Source organism: Archocentrus centrarchus, chromosome 22 (assembly GCF_007364275.1).
Source record: "Archocentrus centrarchus isolate MPI-CPG fArcCen1 chromosome 22, fArcCen1, whole genome shotgun sequence".
Lineage (NCBI taxonomy): Eukaryota > Metazoa > Chordata > Actinopteri > Cichliformes > Cichlidae > Archocentrus > Archocentrus centrarchus.
The window spans coordinates 4,747,970-4,768,718 of NC_044367.1; the positions used below are offsets into that span (position 1 = coordinate 4,747,970).

A 20,749-nucleotide genomic window follows, 5' to 3' on the forward strand; every position below is an offset into this window, starting at 1 on the left:
GAATTACTTTTACACCTTTCTGCTCTGTATCATTAAAAAAACACTGCAGGGGTGACACTCCATCAATATCTGTTGATTGCTTTTTTCAACCCTGACAGATAAAAGTAAAAAAAAAATACCATGTTGGAAACTGAACTTCTCTCTAACACCAAAGAAGCCTGATTACATTTTGGAAATATTTCCTAATTCACGCTTGATTTAGAGCCGTGGTTTTCCGTGCCCTTTTCAGTTTGCCAATGTGTCAAGAACAAGAAAGCACTAAATAGCAGCATCAATTGGAAGGGGGGGACGAATACAAGAATCACATAGGGTTTTAGTTTAATAGAAAGGTCTTATACAAGGCTTATGCAACCCCTTTCAGACTGTAATTACTGTCTGTACTCTAAAAAATCACTATTATTTCCCTCGAGCCACTAAAGAAAAAAAATTAGCAAAATACTCCTTTATCTACTCCACAATTATATCATTATACAGATGTTTTTGAGGAATGTCAAATTGTCACTGTTAAATGAAAAATCTTGTCATTTGTATTTCAAGTTAACAAGGAAAATGACACAAACACATGAAAAGCATTCACTGCACTGAATAGACAACAAATACATGACTGCTGAGATGAAACTACCTTCGCTGACATCTCTCAGTGTGAAACAGCAGCAGGTCTACTCTGAGGTTGTTCTGAATGTTCATCACTCTATGTCTAAAAATATTTGGCAGCTACCCTGCAAAGTGCATTTTGGCTGCTCGTATCTTCTATCTATTTTATGCCAGCATAATAATTCAGTCAGGAAAACTGCAGTCAAAAGACGACCATCAATGCAGTAATTTGTATTTGGCATATGGGCCTCTTGTGGAACCGCCCTGCCCTTTTATGGAAAGTTAGAGGCAGGGAAATCAGCAGCAAGAACGCAGTACTTGACATGACGATTATATCAGACACAGAATGAAAGGAGGATCTGGGGTGGTGGGGGGGGGGTCGCAAAGCAGCTTGCAGCAACCGCACAGTAACTGTGGGCTGGCTTAAGCAGATTTAGTAGCATGCCATATTTAAGATTTGCCAACTGCATCTTGATGTCAGTCCCATCAGCTGATGGGACTGACATCAAGATGCTCAACTTTTGTTTTCTGAGATGATCACTGTGTCAAATGAAGCAGCTGTAGAGTGAGTTCCTGCCATGACTGGTCTGAGGGACACGGCAGGCTACACCTTGGACTCTAACAACTAGCAGCTACAAACAGCGATCAATAGATGCCAGGGACTTTTCCACCATACAGCACCAACAGCTTATGAAAAGAAAGCAAAGCCAGAAATATAATTTGGCCCCCATTTTTGTTCAATCTGACCTGCTAGCCTTTTTAAGGATGGTGTGAAGCACCTTACATGCTGCATCAATTGCCTCAATTGGATGAAAAACTATATGGAATAAGCTAGAAAGAATAAGGGTTTTCCTGATTCTCTACATCTGTTTAGCGAAGCTGTTATTGGACTACTACTGTACTTCGAAACCCCAAGACTCTCAATTCAGATTTCAAAGTTACACCTCTGTATAACATCATCACAATTAAGGTAAGTGGCAGATAAAGGCCATAATGAAAAGCTCCAACTACCATTAAAAAAAATGAATACTGCGTCTAAATACCATCCTCACAGATTAATTAGCTGTTTGAGGAGCATTATTTTGTTTCCATAGTGCTGCATTGGCAGAAGCACAAAAGCTGAGCAAGTGTTTCCGTGCGCCTTTGGCATCTATGATGCTGACTTTACAGCATCAACAATATATTAAAGAGAACAGTGCCCCTTTACATCAAATCATTTCTGCTGTTCTATGAATGTTTTAGAGACTTTCTGAATAGTACACTGTGAACAATACAAGGTAAACAATTCCACCCTGTAGTTACTTTAACTAATGCAAGAGATTTCAAGTCTCTGCTGATAAAAAAAATAAATAAATCCTCTGTGACTGCACTCACCTTATCCACAAATACAACACTGCCAATGGTCCCGCCAAATAGAAGTCCCATTTTGTACAGTCACCATGTGAAATGCTAGCAAATACGAGCCAATTCAAGTAGAAGGAGGGGTCCCTTCTACTTGAGGTTCACTCTAGGGAAGAGGGTAAAGTTGCAGGGAGTCAAAACTGGTGGCTGAGAGAACGGTTTGAGTGAGTGTGTTTGTATGAAAGAGCACTTAACTGCCATTGTGCCACAATTTCAGGTCACTTGCACCAACTGGCCCCCTCAGATACCGCAACAACGTTGGCATTCACAGTGTGACCCTGGTGGATGAATGAATGGCAATAGTCTTGATAGTAATCATGCAATGCCACACAGACTCCTGCATCTGAAAGCTACTTGTTGCATGTGCGTGACTGTACTGCATGCAATTTGGGTGCAAAAAGGAGCAATACTGAAAAATTTTGATGGTGGCTTAAATTAAAATTTGCAACATGAAACAAAATGTACTTAGATTCTTGGTGTCCTTTTATTTTTAGTATCCTTTCTCTTCTGAGAAAATAGAAGAAGAAGAGACGCTTCCTATCAGTGCATGATTGGTGTCTTGTTATAACCCTCTCCAAAGTGTTATCTGTGCATGGAAGCATTTTCTTTTAGTGTATGAGGAAAAATGGTGAAGTGAAAATACTGAGATCACACATGCCTTAGAGGTGGGATGGGCCAAGATAGCATGACAGCTATAAAAGTATTCTACAATGTGATAATTCTACTATGTAATTACCTACAGTGTAATGAAATTAAATGAAAATCATTAAGGGCTATTATACTAATGGCTCTTTAATGGTGCTGATCAAAGTTTCATGGTGTTTGGGTTCACAAGTCTGTGTTTTGCTTCTCTTGTGAATCAAGCCTTCAAACAGGGAGGTATACACAAGTTGCTCAGAGAGAGGTTGCTCAGCTCTCTGCTGATGGTCACAGATACTGCTAAGTAGGCCCATTAATCCTGAACCACCTCGTGACAAACAGGGTGTAAGACGTGGGAGGGTAGCTGGGAGAGACGGGCAGAGGAACGCATGAAGGAGGAGTTCTACAGAACATCTCTGTTCCACTGAGAGTCATTCAAATGTACAAAAACAAACAAAAAAAGGGTTTATCGTGGTTTGATTATTTGAAATGATGACAGACACTCACTCACTCACAGATTGACTTTCAGACAGAAGCACTGATAAAAGGACCAAAGGAGTGATGGTCAGGTAGAAAGCAGGCAGCTCGGGTTTTGTCCAAGCTGTCTATTTTGTCATTCAGAGGCAACAGAGTCAATAACTGTCTGGACGATGATGGGAGTATTGCTTATTATCAGTCTGTCACAAAACAAAGAGTTATGTCCTTGAACTGACGAGTGCTTTTCTTTCTGGATAGATAAAAGCTCTCACTGCACAGTCTTGAAATAGTGTTTTGTTACTTGAACCTCTCAGCAAGATTTACTGTGTGCTGTTCAGCTACAGCGCTACGAAATATTTCACATAGCTGTCGTTACATCGCTGACTGTTTTCAGCATTTAAACTATTAGCTCTTTTTGCGGGATTCAATGACTACATGAAAAATACAGAAAATCACAAGTTATCATTTAATAGAAAGCACTTTACTGTATGTACAAACCAATTAAAAACACTTGAGGTTGATAGGTTAGTCTGGTATGACTTAAGCTGACTTGTGCAACTTTTTGCCTTTACAGCCTCTTGTTAAGTCTGGCGTGATGAACCATTTCCAGGTGCAAATGTTCTGTCAGTTCTCAAAAGCAAATTAGCACCGAGGCATCACTGACGGTTAAAAATAACCCAAATTCTTTCAGCTCCAACAAAGTGATCTGTGTAGTGGTTCTCTCTGCTGGGTTTTGTGGTGAAGGTGGGCTAGTTAACTTAAACGGATTCGCTACAAACAGCAGCAATGCACGAGAGGGTTAAATTGTTCACAAAGTACGCAATAAGGTTAACAATTAAGACAGTGCTGTGTGGTATGAATTAACTGTGACCAAAAAATCATGGTGGCAAGCATAATGTACATAATTAAATCTTAGTTGGCCTGGCAGTGATTCATAACTGAAGGGTTAAAATAATTTTATATGAGTCAGAGGGCTGCAGAGTACAGTCAGAGTTTTTAAAAAGTTAAAGTGTGATACACATGGATAGTGCTAATAAAAAAGCTGTACAGTCATAGAGCGGCAACAAAAAACATGTTTCACAGCATTCATGTCTTCGGATAAATCATGTCAAGTGGATAATGTGTCATAAATGTTAATTCATAGATTAGTTACATATCTATGTGGTCTGTATATGCTGCCAACAGATATGTCATCCAGATTTATCCTGTCACAGTAGAAATGGGGCGTAGAATCAAATAGAAAAGTGGACACAGAGGATCAAATGTCCATCAGCTTCCTCTTTGTGTACCATTCATGTTCAGTCATATAGAACAAACTGCATCTCGAGCCTTTAACCGATTAACTTGTCCTTCTATGTTAATGCTGCCTAACGCACTGCTTCCAAACTTGGCGTGTCAGTGCTTCAAAACACTCAAACACAGACCAATAAGGGCTCACTAGGACTGAGCTAAGTGCCATTTTCCCTCAAGGCAAGACATCTGTGTTGTGCTTGGCCTCCTGTCACCAACTCAGAGCATTTGTCATGTGAGATTAACTGAATAAATGGGGGGGGGTAAACAGGCAGAAAATCTGACTTGTACCACTTGATCCAGACATTGTCTTTGGCCTTCAGTGTCCTCTCACTATATCTAATCAAACTGGTCTTTTTTGACCTGATAAACATTTCCAAGAAATGATTCCATCAGGATCAACCATATAAACGTAACACATAAAAACACACAAAGACACAATACATATTTTGAAAACTAATTCACACCAGTGGCTGCTGGAGGTTCGTAACATTGCTGCGACAACTCTACTTGACCCTATTCTTACATTTTTACATTAGTACATAAATTGAAACATTAACTAAAGTAGTTACTGAAAATTAATTACAAGGGCATTGTAGGACATTTGTTTTCAGGAATGGAACTTTTACTCTTTAATGACATCATCTTACAAAACAAACTGACACATTTTTCTGAATGACTTTGCTGATCTTTATACAGAAATATAAAGGAAAATGAGGTGTCGTGCTAGAAGAGAATAAACACCAGACAAATATATTCTCACAACTCAGCATCCCAAAATCCTTATTAAAGGTTTCTAACCAATATGGGAATAGCCGTATCTAATTTATGGACTACAACGCAAGCATAATACTTCCAGCTTATAAACCATGCTTAACACTAGAACTCCCATAGGCAGTCATTCTGACCACCTTAGCAGTTCTAGTGTTAAATGCCACCTTGTTGGAAATACTTTTTTCTCCTGCAGTTTGACAGTGGTGTAAATCTGATTATTTGTAATGCACTATAAGTCTCATAAAAAATCCAGAAAGCAAGATGAATCTGTCCCACAATCAGCACTCACTTGCTGAGATCAGTAAAACTGCCCACACAGCCAGTGTGAGAGGTTGCCATGCCAAGAGGACTATCAGTCACAGGCAGACAGAACAGGCACTAAAAAGCATATCATGTCTCTGTATTGTTTACTACCGAGCCGAAGCTGTTTAAGGTCCAGTTGCCAAGAAAAAACAATATGGAGAACAGCCCAGGGAGGTTCTGGCTTGACACACATACTACAGTACACCTCAGGGCAGGGACAGATCAGCTAAAGACAAAACTATAAAAACACTGCTGTTCCAAAATGCTGGTTTTCACCAAGTGACCGATTAAAAAAATATATAAAAAAACAGCCTCACGCGTTTTTACGACGGCCAAACATTAACACTTTCCACAGGCAGGATCCTCGGGATTTTTGGCAAGCTAAAAAAAGTTGGCTTTAAAGTTTGTATGTGAAGCGGATGAGAAATACTGCTTAATTCTGCCAAACACTCTAAGGAAGGCTAAGAAAGCACCTGAACACTTAAAAATAACCGTTGGCTGCAAGCTTTCTGTTTCTGGAATCATTTTGTTGCTTTGTTTTTCTGTCCTTCAGAACACTGGCCAAAGTCAATAAGACAATAAGACAGATTTCCAACAGCTATAGTTAGCGCTGAAGGAATAAAATGTTTCAGCATCCTCAAAATTCAATAATTAATGATCAAGGACTTCTATGGAGGTGTGCTTAAAGGTGTTAAAACAAATGTTTTAACCCCCTAAATCCAAACAACAGCACTTTCTGCAACAACGCTTCCATTTCTGATTCATGTGAACTGCCATATCCATAATCCATCCTGAATACAGCTGAGGGACACTGTTCATCCTTCTAGCCAGAAGTTAGAAAGAACTTATACCACGCGCTTTGAGTCAGGATTGATTCTTGGTTAAAATCAATACACAACATGAAGTGTAGATTTTTAGGGAAAATATTGTGGCTGTTGGAAATAAAATGTATTTACAAAAGCCATTATATCCAGATCTTAAAGAGATGCTAGAAATACATTGCACAGTAGGTCAGTTGTAATGGGGATCATAATTTTAAAAATGAACATCATATTGAATTCAACAAGAACTGAAACAAAACAAAAAAATTGATAAAAAAAAAAGAGCAGCCATCACTAAATTGTTCGAGCATAAAAGATGTGATGAATAATGTAGAAGAAGAAGAAGAAGAAGAAACAGCCTTTATTGTCCCACAGAGGGGAAATTTGGGTGTAACAGCAGCCGCAGTTATTATAAATATAAGTAAAAATATAATAATTCACACTAAGAAAAGAATATAAATATATATAAAATCAACAAACAATATTAACCTTAATACTACTAATAATAACACTATATACAATGTACATGATGTGCCTGTGTGTTGAACCTTAACAGGCCGGACTATTTACAGTATATTATATATTATCCTACATTGTGTAGGTTATTGTGGTTTTTGTTGGGAGCAGTGATGATTATAAAGTCTTACAGCTGCTGGGAGGAAGGATCTACGGTAACGCTCCTTTGTGCATTTAGGATGCAGCAGTCTGTCACTGAAGGAGCTCTCCAGCTCAGCAACAGTTTCATGCATGGGATGGGAGACCTTGTCCATCAGTGATGTTATTTTGGTCAGAGTCCTTCTGTCTCCCACCACCTGCACTGAGTCGAGAGGACATCCTAGGACAGAGCTGGCTTTCCTGATGAGCTTGTCTATCCTCTTCCTCTCAGCTGTAGATAAGCTGCTGCTCCAACATACTGCTGCATAGAAGATGGCTGATGCCACCACAGAGTCATAGAAGGTCTTCAGGAGTGTCCCCTGCACTCCAAAAGACCTCAGCCTTCTCAGCAGGTAGAGTCTGCTCTGACCCTTCCTGTAGAGCGCATCAGTGTTATGAGTCCAGTCCAGTTTATTGTTTAGGTGAACACCCAGGTACTTATAAGAGTCCACTATCTCAATGTCCACTCCCTGGATGTTCACCGATGTCCGTGTGGTGGGTCTGCGCCTGCGGAAATCCACCACCAGCTCCTTGGTTTTAGCGGCGTTGATCAGGAGGTGGTTCCGCTGGCACCAGTCCACAAAGTCCTGAGTCCACTGTCTGTACTCTGAGTCATCCTCACCTGTGATGAGGCCAACTATGGCAGAGTCGTCAGAGAACTTCTGCAGATGGCAGCGTGGGGAGTTGATGGAGAAGTCTGCAGTGTAGAGGGTGAAGAGGAACGGTGCCAGCACAGTTCCCTGTGGGGCCCCCGTACTGCAGACCAGCCTGTCAGAGACACAGCCCTGTGTCCTCACATACTGTGGGCGGTCAGTGAGGTAGTCCAGTATCCACTCGGAGATGTGGTGGTCCACTCCTGACAGTTCCAGCTTGTCTCTCAGAAGTCCTGGCTGGATGGTGTTAAAAGCACTGGAGAAATCAAAGAACATGATCCTCACAGTGCTTCCAGGCTTCTCCAGGTGGGTCAGAGCTCGGTGCAGGAGGTAGATGATGGCGTCATCCACCCCGATGCCAGGCCGGTAGGCGAACTGCAGCGGGTCCAACGAAGACGACACCATGAGGCGTAGATGGTTGAGGACCAGCCTCTCGAGGGTCTTCATTAGATGCGATGTCAGGGCTACCGGCCTGTAGCTGCTAAGATCCTTTGGATGTTTGGTCTTTGGTACCGGTACCACACAGGAGGTCTTCCACAGTTGTGGTACTTTCCCCAGCTTCAAGCTCAGGTTGAACATGTATCCCATGATGCCACACAGCTGATCTGCGCAGCACCTCAGGAGCCTGGAGCTGATGCCGTCTGGACCAGCAGCCTTTCGCACCTTGATCTTACGTAGCTCCTTCCTCACATGATGAGTTGAGAGGGACAAGATGGAGGTGGGGGGTGGGGGTTGTGAGATGGAGTCCTCAGAAGTGAAGGGGGTGGGTGATGGCTGAGAGCTGAGAGGTGTGAGGTCCCAAGAAGAAGAAAGGTTGGCAGTCATTAAAGATGGTGGGGCTGACAGCAGGGGGGACTGGGCTGGGGGAGGGGTGGGTGGCTGGTCAAACCTGTTAAAGAACTGGTTCAGGTTGTTAACCCACTCTAAGTCTCCCACAATCCTAGGGCTTGGTTTGTGGCCTGAAATTGAGTTCAAACTCCTCCAAACCCCACTGATGTTGCTCTGCTGTAGCTGGTCCTCCATCTTCTTCCTGTAGATGTTTTTTCCATCCCTGATTTTCCTTCTCAGATCCTTCTGCACGGCTCTCAGCTCCTCCTTATTTCCTGATCTAAAGGCTCTCTTCTTCTCCTTCAGGAGAGCCTTTATTTCGGAGTTGATCCAGGGTTTGTTGTTTGAAAAACACCGTACCCTCCTGGTGGGCACAGTGTTTTCCACGCAGAAATTTATGTACTCAGTGATGCAGTCCGTGATGCTGTCGATGTCCTCCCCATGAGGGGCACAAAGCTCTTCCCACACAGTGGAGCTAAAGCAGTCTCTCAGAGCTTCTTCAGTCTCCTCAGACCATTTCTTCACTGTGTGTGTCACAACTGGTTCTCTGTGTACCAAGGGTTTGTACACAGGCTGGAGATGAACCAGGTTGTGATCTGAGCCCCCCAGGGGAGGCAGAGGTGATGAGCTGTATGCCTCCTTGATGTTGGCATACAGTAGATCCAGTGTGTTGGTATTCCTGGTGTGGCAGGTGACATACTGGGTGAAGGTGGGGAGAGTGGAGGACAGGGAGACGTGGTTAAAGTCCCCTGAGATCAGAAAGAGGGCCTGTGGGTGCTGTGTTTGGAGTCTGCTGGTAGTAGCATGGAGGACATCGCAGGCTGCAGCAGCGTTAGCAGAGGGCGGCACATACACAGTTATCACAATAACATGTGAAAACTCCCGAGGAAGATAGTACGGCCTCAAGCTAACAGCGAGCAGTTCAATGTCCTTACTGCAGAGCGTCTCTTTGATGGTTAGATGTCTGGAGTTGCACCATCTATCGTTCACAAACACAGCCAGACCCCCGCCCCTCTTCTTACCACTCTCCTTGGTTCTGTCGGCACGGATCAAATGAAAGCCGTCCATGTTTATGTGTGAGTCCGGGGTTAGCTCGGTTAGCCACGTCTCCGTCAGGCACATGAGGCTGCTCTCCCGGTAGCTCCTTTGATGTCGCGTTAGCGCCGCCAGCTCGTCCACTTTGTTGGGAAGAGATCTCACGTTTCCCATGATGATGGACGGGATGACGGGCCTGTACCTTCTCCTCTGGCAACGACGACCTATGCCCGCACGTCTCCCGCGTCTCTTCCTTCTCAGTTCGCGGGGAATATCGAGTCGTTCAGCAGGAGTAGGCACAGCGGAGCTCCCGATGGAGAACAGCTGGTCCCGAGAGTAAACAATAGGAGTGTGGCCACTCTCGCAGTCTCCAAACATAAACACCATAAAAAGGGTAAAAATCAAAAACAAAGTTTTCCAGAAAAAAGTCTGCTCCATCATGGGGAAAAAGAGCAGAAGATACAGAAACACAAAAACACATCTAATACTAAACAAAATGAGAAAAAACACGAAATGAGTGCGGAGCTGCTGAAACTGGCTGCCTGCTCGCGCGGCGCCGGAAGCGGAACCTTCCGTAGAGCAGCTTTGGCCTAAAACAATTTCTTGCTACAGCAAAATACACGACAGGTACAAGATTCCAGGTTCAGCTGATTAAACAATGCGGGTGTGATAATATGGATTCTTAAGATTTAATGACTTGTACAGTGACAGAAATTGAAATTAAAAACATGTAACTTTTGAGAAATATAATCAGTGAAAACACTACACTGGCTGCTGACAACACTAATGCCTGTTTCAAAGGCCATTGCTAACATAGATATTTTACCTTCCTACCTAAACTGTTCTGTTTGTCACTCCTCCGACAAAGCCTCCAGGGGACCGCTTGACAGAAAAAGTACACAGTGTAAGAATCTGTATTTGCAGTTTTGCAGACGGTGCGCGCACTTGAATAATTGATGACCTGAAAGTAACTTTTCCTCCAGGATATAGACATTGTTACACAAGCCCCATCAGGCCAGCAGAAGCATCAAGACTACCGGAGAGAAAGGACGTTGCAAAACAATTTTGGGAAAGCACATCTTTCCCAAAAAGACTGAGAGGTTTTAAAGAAAAACTATTGAACAAACAGGATCAAACAGATTGTTTATCACTAAAATGGATAACAAATTCTGCCAAGGAGGCAGAATCCTCGTGAAGTTTAAGCAAACTTGTCTGTGGCATGTATGAGGAACACTGCCAAAGGCTTTAAAGAAAGACATGGAAACATGTGAAAATGCAAAAATAGCCATTGGCCCCATGATTTCTGTTTTTGGACTCATTGCTTAGTTTCTCCTGCTTTAAGAAAACTTTGGCAATAACACACAAAGCACAGACTTTCTCCGATGCTTGCACTCCAAGTACGAGTCCATGGTGCATTATCACCCACTTTTTTCTATTCATCTCAATGACAAACAAACAGCAAACCAGATTATGCGAGTAAATCTTGTTTGGATTTGTTAGCCTGGCAACACAGAAAATGAAGCTTTCTAACACGTGGATAATGTGAAACATAAATAATCCAAACGATGATCTGTTCTAATTCGGTGGAGCTTTATAAAAACAGCATGTGAAAACACAAGATTTGAGTCTCAGTGAAACTTAAAAGACAGCACTTCAACTCTAGTCTAACAAATTAATGCTATCTAACCACTGCCATCACTTTATGCTAGCATTTATTTATGTATTTATTCTTCTTTTTCAGTGGAAACATCTGCCCACCTTATGTAGCGCACATTAACTATAAAACATTTGGTGATAATTACCTGATGTACCTGCTACTTTGTGCAGGTGGCTGCCTACATCCATAATTTGCTGGAGAAAGATAATTTTTCTAGTTTTCCTGCTGTGCATCAACACAGTGTATTTAAAATCAAACAATCAATATGTGATTGAAGTGCAGATTTTCAATTCAGTGGGTTTTACAAAGATTTAGTATTAACGGTTTAGGAATTGCAGCCATTTTTAGGCAGTCCCCAATTTTTAAAGGCTCAAATGTCATTTTTGTAAAACCCCTTGAACAAGCAACACAAGTACAAGTACAAGTACACAAGCAAACCTATAAAATTGTGTGTTTGTCCAATAAGTTATGGACTTAACTGTATGGGAGTGATATTGACTGATAATGGCCCTTTAGTGGGCCGATAACATTTAAAACAGGAGTCCTGAGCCATTTGAACCAGCAGAGCATTGATCCCATCTGCACGTTCATATCAACAAATGCTCCACCACATCTCCCCCCCATCTCAAATAGCATCAGCAAAGCAATTTAAAAAACAAAACAAAATCATCTACCAGTCTTGTAGTACTTTCTAAAGTCCTGAGTGTTCACACATGCAAATGTACAGAGGGAGCAGATGACTGGTTTTGACAAACCAGTTGAAAGTAATGGAATTGATTCTTAACATGCATCACACAACCCAGTTACACTGTCAATAATCAAATATGCTACTAGTCTGATGTCATTTTGTCTGTTTCCGCCTGTAAACAGACTGCAAAGTTTTCACTCTTTGAAGAGCCCAGCATGGGCCTGCATCATCATTTACCTCTACACTACCCCCAGAGAAGAAAAGGCGACACTTCATAATCTGTAAATCTCCTGATAATGTTCAATCAATGGTGATGACCAGGGGAACTCAATTATGGTTTTAGGTATGAAAAGATTCAGACTGTAATTAATGAGCTATGGTTAAGTTTTGGCAAGCTAGTCGTAGCTGAAGGGACAAATAAGAATAACAACAATGATTCTGTTCACTGAGCTAAAGATGAAGCACAATGAGATGACCATGGTTTTTTGGGGATTTTTTTCTGAAATGCAGAATAATGGAGGTTTTAAAAAAAATTAGACAGTGATTGGGTTTCTCCACTCACTGTGAAATATCTCATCACTAAGTCATTTGTTCAGATGATTCTTCGGATTAACCACAGGGAGTACAATTTGCCATTTTTCATCTATGCCTCATGCTGCGTTCTATTGTTCTTTTCAGTTATCTCCTGCTTTCATCATCAGGATGGTGCTTCCTGCCAAAAGTCTTTAATGTGTTTAGAGAAACATTTTCAACAGTAATTTTCCTGTTAACATTCTCCATTATTTAACTCCACTGAGATGTTTTGATCAATAATAACCTTAAAGCTTGCTACTTATAAGCATTGTGCGGGTCTTTGTGCAATAGTCAATACTATCCATTCATCCATTCTCTTCCACTTATCCCGTTCAGCGTCGGGGGGGGGGGGGGGGGGGGGCTGGAGCCAATCCCAGCTCTCATAGGGCGAGAGGCAGGGTACACCCTGTACAAGTCCCTTATGAAAGGCACCAGTCGAAAGTTAGTGTACATTTAAAATGCAAAGTATTCATTCTGGTCCAGATCAAAGTCATATAAAGCCACATAGGATTCAGCTGGACACTCCACGGTTCCAGAACCACAGGCTAATTCTTTCAGCTCAGGTTGTGACCAAAAGAGTAACATCATGGATACAAGTGGCGGAAATGAGTTTTCGCTGAAGGGTCACTGGGCTCTCCCTTAGGAATAGGTTGAGGAGTTTAGTCATTGAGGAGTTGCTCAGAATAGAGCTGCTACTGCAAAAGGAGTCAGCTGTGGTAGTTCAGGCATCTGACTAGGATGCCTCGGGGGTGCCTTTTAGGTGAGGTGTTTTGGGCACGTCCTACCAGTAGGAGACCCCAGGTGGGGCATGGATGGATGGATGGATGGATGGATGAATGGATTCATGGATGGACAGACACTGTCATGGCTTATGATATCTTAGCTGTGTTTTGTCAAAAGAGTGTTTTATGTGTTAAAAAATGCAAAAAAAAAAAAACAAGAACTGTTTTCAGCATATGGGAGACCTTCACTGTGATGTATGAAGCACCATCTTGGAACCCTGTACCCAGTACTCAATTTGGAGTAGGATGTCCTAAGTGCTCAACTATTCTGTATCTTCAACTATTTCAATTACTAATGTAGAAATAAAGCATTGGGCTGACCAACTAGCAACACTTGAAGCTTTCAAACATCATATTGTGTTAAAAGATATCAAAATTCAATCATGAACATTCCCTCAGACCAGCTCCTTCAGCCAGTTTTAATGTCTATAATAAACATTTCAGCAGCAGAGTATGTCTACTCTACCCATTTAATTCTCCAAAATTACCAAAAAAAAAAACAGCCAATAGAGGTTAGTTCCCTCAAAGTCACCAGAAAGTCCAAGCAAAGTATAGCTTGTACTTACATCCCACCATCATCATGGCCACAGAAAAGATCTTCTCTCCATCTGTGGTGGGGGCAATGTTTCCAAATCCAATGGTTGTCAAGCTGGTCATGGTGAAATACAGAGATGTGATGTACAGAGAATCCTTCCCAGGGCCACCCTCCCATTCTCCAGAACCACTGGCGTTGTATTGGTAAGGCGATCCAATGCTGATAGCCAGTTGATAAAGCCAACTGTCCATCTTAATGGTGTTGGTGGCCTCGTCGATGACCTCGTAGTCTCCGATGCTGTACCTGATAGGGACAAAATCAGAACTTAAGTGCATTCACCAAGTCTGACAACTGAACAGTTTGATTGAGATCTGAATAAAAGTTAAATTATTATCTTGATTCAGTTATTCTGTTGGCCCCTTGCTTATTTTATGTAAGTCAATATGGTTAAAAAAAAAAAAAAAAGGTTTCCCACCCCTAAGTTAAAGCATGAAGCAGGTCGATGTTTCAGGTTTAGTGTATAAACCATCTAGCCTAATCTTCAACAAAAATGACAACAAAATGCAGGCAAGGACCATTTTCTGGCCGAAGCAAACAAAATTCATGATTCTAAATGTGCGTTGGTAGCAGATAAACTCTAATTGAAATTATGCAAAACATTTTAATCCTTCCACTGACTGGGAACACAGCCCTTAACATAAAATTAGAGTCTACTAAATCTCCCCACCCCACCCCATTTGCTTATAATATTGGACAGACCACTTAAGAAAACCTTAATTATATCATTGAAATCATTAACCTTTACATATGAGGACTTAAAAAACATTTGGAGCTTCACTTGAACCTCACCGGCGCCATCTTTTGATGGCGCCGGTGAGGTCAGCAGCCGTCGTACCTGCTCCTACGCTTTGTTTGTATATATTAGGTTTAGCTTTAATTCTCGACTTTAAAATTCCGCCTGCTCTGTGTCATATCACGTATGACAGACAGATTCTTTTTAATATCAGAATACAGCACTCTGGCTGCACTCTGGCTGTATTCTGACACCTTTTTCTCCCGACCCGGCTTGGCCCCAGGAGATCCTGCGTTTCCAGTGGGCCAGCTCAAACAAAGGACGGCGCGGAGCACCCAGGTCACGGACAAGGCCCCGAGGGAAAAGAGCCGGCGTAAGAGAGAGGCTGAGGCGTAGAGCGAACCAAACGCCACTGCCGAGCATCCTGTTGGCTAATGTCCAGTCACTGGATAACAAGCTGGACGAACTCAGGGCCAGGATACAGTTTCAGAGGGACATAAGGGACTGCAACATCATCTGTCTCACGGAGACATGGCTGACCCCCCTCATACCGGACCACGCCGTACAGCCGTCGGAGTTCTTCAGTGTTCATCGCACGGACAGAACGAGTGAGTCTGGAAAATCAAGAGGAGGTGTGTGCCTAATGATTAATAACAACTGGTGTGACAGTAGGAATGTTGTCCCTCTGAAACCATCATGTTCACCTAACCTGGAGCTCCTAACCCTGAAATGCCGCCCCCACTACCTGCCCCGCGAGTTCACTTCGGTCATCTTCAGCGCCGTCTATATTCCACCTCAGGCGGACACAAACACTGCACTATCCGAGCTACATGAGGCGATTTCCACCTATCAGGCTAACCAGCGTGATGCGGCTCTCATCGTAGCCGGGGACTTTAACAGTGCAAACTTGAAAAAGCTGATACCGGAGTTGATTCAACACATCGACTGCCCCACCAGAGGAGAGAGGACCCTAGACCACTGCTACTCTGCATTCAAAGATGGCTACAAAGCAAAGCCTCTTCCGCCTTTTGGGAAGTCTGACCACACCGCTGTCCTTCTCATGCCGAAATACAAACAACGGCTCAGGCAGGAACCCCCTGCTGTGAGAGAAGTGACACGGTGGTCTGATCAAACAGAGGCCGCTCTGCAGGGTGCGTTGGATTCAACCGACTGGGACATGTTTCGCAGCAGCGCGGGCGGAGACATCGAGGAGTTTACGGAAACTGTTGTGGGATTTATTGGGAAAGTTGTTGATGACACTTCACTTAGGAGAACCATCAGGACCTTTCCCAACCAGAAGCCGTGGGTGGATAAATCTGTCTGCGACGCCCTGAGGTCCCGCACCGTTGCCTACAACTCCGGCCTCGCCTCTGGGAACATGGAGGACTACAAGGTTGCATCATACAACGTCCGCAGAGCGGTGAAAGAGGCTAAACCATCGAGAGCATCATGCATGGGAGCATCACCACCTGGATGGGAAACTGCACCAAGCAGGACTTCATGGCCCTAAAAAGGGTGGTTCGTTCAGCTGAACGGACCATCAGAACCACCCTCCCCAACCTGCAGGACATTTACACCAAGCAGTGCAGGCTGAGGGCCATGAAGATCCTAAAACAGCCCAGCCACCCCGGACACTCTCTCTTCTCCCTGCTCCCATCAGGCCGGCGTTACCGCTGCCTGAGGACTAAGACTGAAAGGTTGAAGAAGAGTTTTTACCCACAAGCCATCCGTCTGCTCAACTCTGAGCCCTAACTGGACCATTATTGCACAATGTAAATATTATAATTTATAAAAGTGTGTATAGTGTATAGTATATAGAGTATAGTGTATAGTGTGAATTATTTTTTTTATTTTTATTCTTCTTATTTATATGTGTGTGTATATATGGTTGCAGGTACAAAATACATTTCACTGTGCATTGTACTGTGTATAACTGTGCATGTGACAAATAAACACTATCTTAAATCTCTCTTAACTTTGATGTGTTGAGGCTCAGTTATTTTACTAATGTTCCATTCTTCATGTCCTGTTCATTTTTATCTTAATAGAAAGAAACTAATGCAGGTTTGGAAGTGTAAATTAGCAGAATTTAGTATTTAGCTAGGTAATTTGTGTGAAATATAACTACAAAAATAACCCTAAACTCATCTCAGTGGGTAAACAGCGCAGTAATCTATCAGAAAAATATTTCTGTGGTGTTTAATCTTTGTGATTATTTGCAATCAAGGAATGATTTGAAGAGGTATTCTGTGTTTTCATGTATCAGGGAACTTTTAAGGAGTCTTATCTTGCTATTGGGCATAGATAAATTAGCATCAATCAACCAATATTGTGTTGGAGAAACAAAACAAAGCAGAGCAGCTGTATATGATATGTAATAGCCAGACAGGGAGAAGAGAGAAGAGAAGCAATAAGCATGTATAAGTAATTAAGTGCAGTCAGGTTAGGTAAACAGCCAGCAGCAGTCTTTAGATGGTACTAAACTGTGATAGAAGGAAAGGTTTCCTCGATGGCTTTTAAAACAATTTTCAAATTCAGTATACCAGATGCAGGCAAGCCAGTGGGCCACCAGTCCAAACACGCAGACCAGGAGGACCAGAACAGCAGCGCCATACTCCAGGTAGTGGTCCAATTTTCTGGCCACCCGGCCCAGACGCAGCAGGCGGACCACCTTCAGAGAGCTGAACAGACTACTGATGCCCTGAGGAGCAGTGCGAAAGATGGAGGGAGAGGGCAGAAAAAAGTAAAAGCAGAAATGTGGGGAGGTGTGGGGAAGGAAGAGGATGAGTAGAAGAAGAGAGAATTGGTTATTATAGGTAAAAGTGAATGCAACTAACAGCTAAGGACATGCATTCACTTTTAACTGTATCATTACAACTAGGAAGCTATCATGTTATTGCCTGAAACAGTAAACCTGCAGAAATTTAGAGACTGATATTTTGTTGCATTTGTAAAAATGCATCGAAAAATCAAAACAGGCACAAAAACAGAGCTGCCTACATCAGCAATTAAAACTTTTAAAAAAGTTTGTTAGAGACCTTTTGTGTGGTTACATAAGAGCTGCACAAAGGAAACATAAATTATGGAGTAAAGAGAACTATGAACACTGCGTGTTTGTTGTTTTTAGTCCACCTACAAGTTAATTGTTCCATTCAAAAAGTGCTTTCTGTTCATGTGTTGAAAAAATAAAAAGCCCCACTAACAATTGAAATACCCAAATTAGGATATGTGTACCAACTACATCAGGTAGTAAAGATATAATTGTGTTTTTATTCATGAGAACAAGCTTCATTTTCATTTCTTTACAGTGTTATTAAACAACTGCTATGTTTTTAATCATTTTCTTGATAGAGAAGAAGGTAGATATGGTCAAGCAATTTGAAGCAAAACAAGAGAGACTATTGTGTTCTCAGCCACACTTCTGCATCCATCAAAATTACTTCCAAATGACATTTTGTCATTTAGAAATAAATTGTTATGCAGCTCAAAGCTTGGGGGGAGCAAGCAAAAGGAGAAAAACACAAAGAAAACATAGTTATTAGCCTCCATAATCCATCATTATCTTTCACCCAATTAGGAACCTAAAAGATGTAAACCAGAAAATAATTTAAATAGAGAATTACATTTAAGATTAACAATTGTACATTTTTTTCCAAGTTTTCAGTAAAACAAAAAGCAGAAAAAGGATAAAACCTTAATTAATAGAATGAACTGGTTCTCTATCCCATCAGATCAACCTAAAAAAAACTGTACAAGCAAAACATTTACATGCACAACACCAAAAAAAAAAATATGATGTCACCTAAAACAAGTTTAATTGTAACACACATACACCAGCTCAGGTGTAGCACAAAGCAAATTGCATCATTAAACAGTTGAAGTGCAGTACATGGACACCTGCTAATTAGTGGTAAGAAACAGACTAATAAGAAGCTACTTTCAGCAGTTTCCTTATTCAGAAGGGGTCGCCACAGCGGGCATTTCCCCATGTTTGTTTATGCAGAGTTTTTAAGCAGGATGCCCTTCCTGATGCAAGTGGAGCAAAGACTTCTTGGACAGGCTACACCCACAGGAAGAGAAATCTATCAGAAAATCCTGTTAAAATGGTCTAAATGGCATCAGCAGCAGAAACATGCCTGAGTCATGGAGCAGCTGCTTAAACACTGTGCAAAAGAGCTGAGCCCGGTGTTTCACTACATCTTTCATCATTCCTTAAAATTATTGTTATTGTCCCTGTTCCTAAATCCAGTTGCCCCAAAACTCTCAATGATTTTAAACCAGTGGTTTTAACCTCAATTTTAATGAAAATCTTTGAAAAACTTTTGCAGTTACTGATTTTGTGGAACACAGAGCAGGTGCTGGATCCTCTACAGTTTCCATTTAGGCCCCACAGAGGAGTGAAAGATGCCACATTCGCTCCTCTGAACTTGCACCTTTAACACTTGGAAGGAGAGGAGTGTCGTCCAGACTCTTATTGATTTCTCTTTGGCATCTGACACAGTTCAATCACATGTGCTAATCCCCGGGCTCTTAGATCAATTTGAGTTAAGTAATAATCTTGCTGGCTGGGTTCTGGATTAACAAACAGAACACAGTGAGTGAGAGTAAACAGGGTTCTGTTTGACCCGGTCATACCATCCACTGGTTCACCACAAGGGTGTGTCCTGTCCCCTTTGTTGTTTATTCTATACATAAATACAGAGGGTGTTTGAAAGTAGAACCATTTTAAAGTATGCACATGACACGGTTTGTGTGGTAAGGAAATCAGCCATGGACTTCTTGCTGAGCACTTTGTCAGGTGAAGATTCTTAAAGACATGATTGTGAATTTTAGGGAAAATTCCAGCACACCTGATGCCATCCATCTATTTTCTTCCACTTATCCAATCCAGCTGTCACAGGGTAGGAGGCAGGGTACACCCTGGACAGGTCGCCAGCCTGTCGCAGGGCTAACACAGAGAGAGACAGACCACCATTCACACCTATAGGCAATTTAAAACCACCAATTAACCTAAACCCACTAATTGCACATCTTTGGACAGTGGGCGGAAGTCGGAGTACCCGGAGAGAACCCATGCAGACGCGGGATAAACATGCAAATTCCACACAGAAAGGCTCCGGCCAACGTGGATTCAAACCCAGGACCTTATTGCTGTGAGGCAACAGTGCTAACCACCACACTACCATCCACCTGATACCATAAACATAAACTGTGGAATGTGTACAGTTTGATAAGCACACTATCTTGAAACTATTATTGATTCAAGATAGAAATTTGACAGAAGCAGTGAAGCAGTGTGCAAAAAGGGTCATCAAGAAACTGTCTAGACTATTAACGCACTATTTCATGGATCTTTTATTGTGTCCATTTTTTGTTTTGTTTTGTTTTTGAAGGACAGGAACAAACTGATGTAAAGTGTGAACTGGTCAGAGAAGCTGATTGGTAAATCGCAGCTTAACCTACTGTAGAGTCTCTGTATACCAGATAGCTGCAGAGGATGACCAGCTCCATCTTAAACGATGACTCCCACCCCTCATGTGGGGAATTTAACTTCATCCCACCAGACGGAGGTTTGCAGTGCCTAAATGCAGGACAAGGCGTTACAGAAACAGCCGGGTCCCTGCTGCTATTGTTCATCTAAATAAGCTATAGCAAATTGTGCACATATCTATTCATTTATTTATTGAGTGATTGATTTTTAAATAAGCCGCAGTTTTTATCTTTTTAGCCTTTTTATTGTAGTATTTTTAGCCTGAGGGTTTGAAGTTGTGGTTTTAGTAAAGCCTGAAGCACTTTTCTCCTTTTTTTTTCTTACCATGTCTATGTCAATATTATCTGAACCTGAACCTAATCCTCAGAGGTCCACTTCAGTAACTAAAATTAGCTGAGGTGAGGCCTAGCAGACAGCTATCAACTACAGCCACCTGTGTGGTAGTGAAGGTGTCAACACGTCAAATAATGCAAAAAGCCTAAAAGAAAGCCCCATGGATACATTATTAAAAACAAATCGTGGCCTGTAAATGTTATGAAAGGGATAATTGGCCATACAGCTCAAAACCATTTATTGTAACAGGCCTTTTAACTTCTTTGCTGATATTGGCATGATCCCCTATGGAGACTGCCCCTTGGTAAAGACTAATGCACTAATATCACTGGCCAAGTTTGGGTTCAATGTGAATAACAATGATGCCGATAACTGACTGTCACTCTCATCACAGTACGAGTGCATGAACAGCTCTCCATACTTTTAAA

General features: G+C 42.1%; 1 protein-coding gene across 2 annotated transcripts in view; it reads right to left on the reverse strand.

Annotated features, from left to right (window-relative positions):
- kcnh5b (potassium voltage-gated channel, subfamily H (eag-related), member 5b) overlaps positions 1 to 20,749 on the reverse strand; it is a 170,249-nt gene that overhangs the window by 101,274 nt on the left and 48,226 nt on the right. For both annotated transcript variants that reach the window (XM_030718684.1, XM_030718683.1), the window contains exons 7-8: positions 17,041 to 17,198; positions 13,736 to 14,007 (exon numbers count right to left, since the gene is read on the reverse strand). In XM_030718684.1, coding sequence (XP_030574544.1) covers positions 13,736 to 14,007; positions 17,041 to 17,198 — 430 coding nt within the window. The remainder of the gene's footprint in view (positions 1 to 13,735; positions 14,008 to 17,040; positions 17,199 to 20,749) is intronic.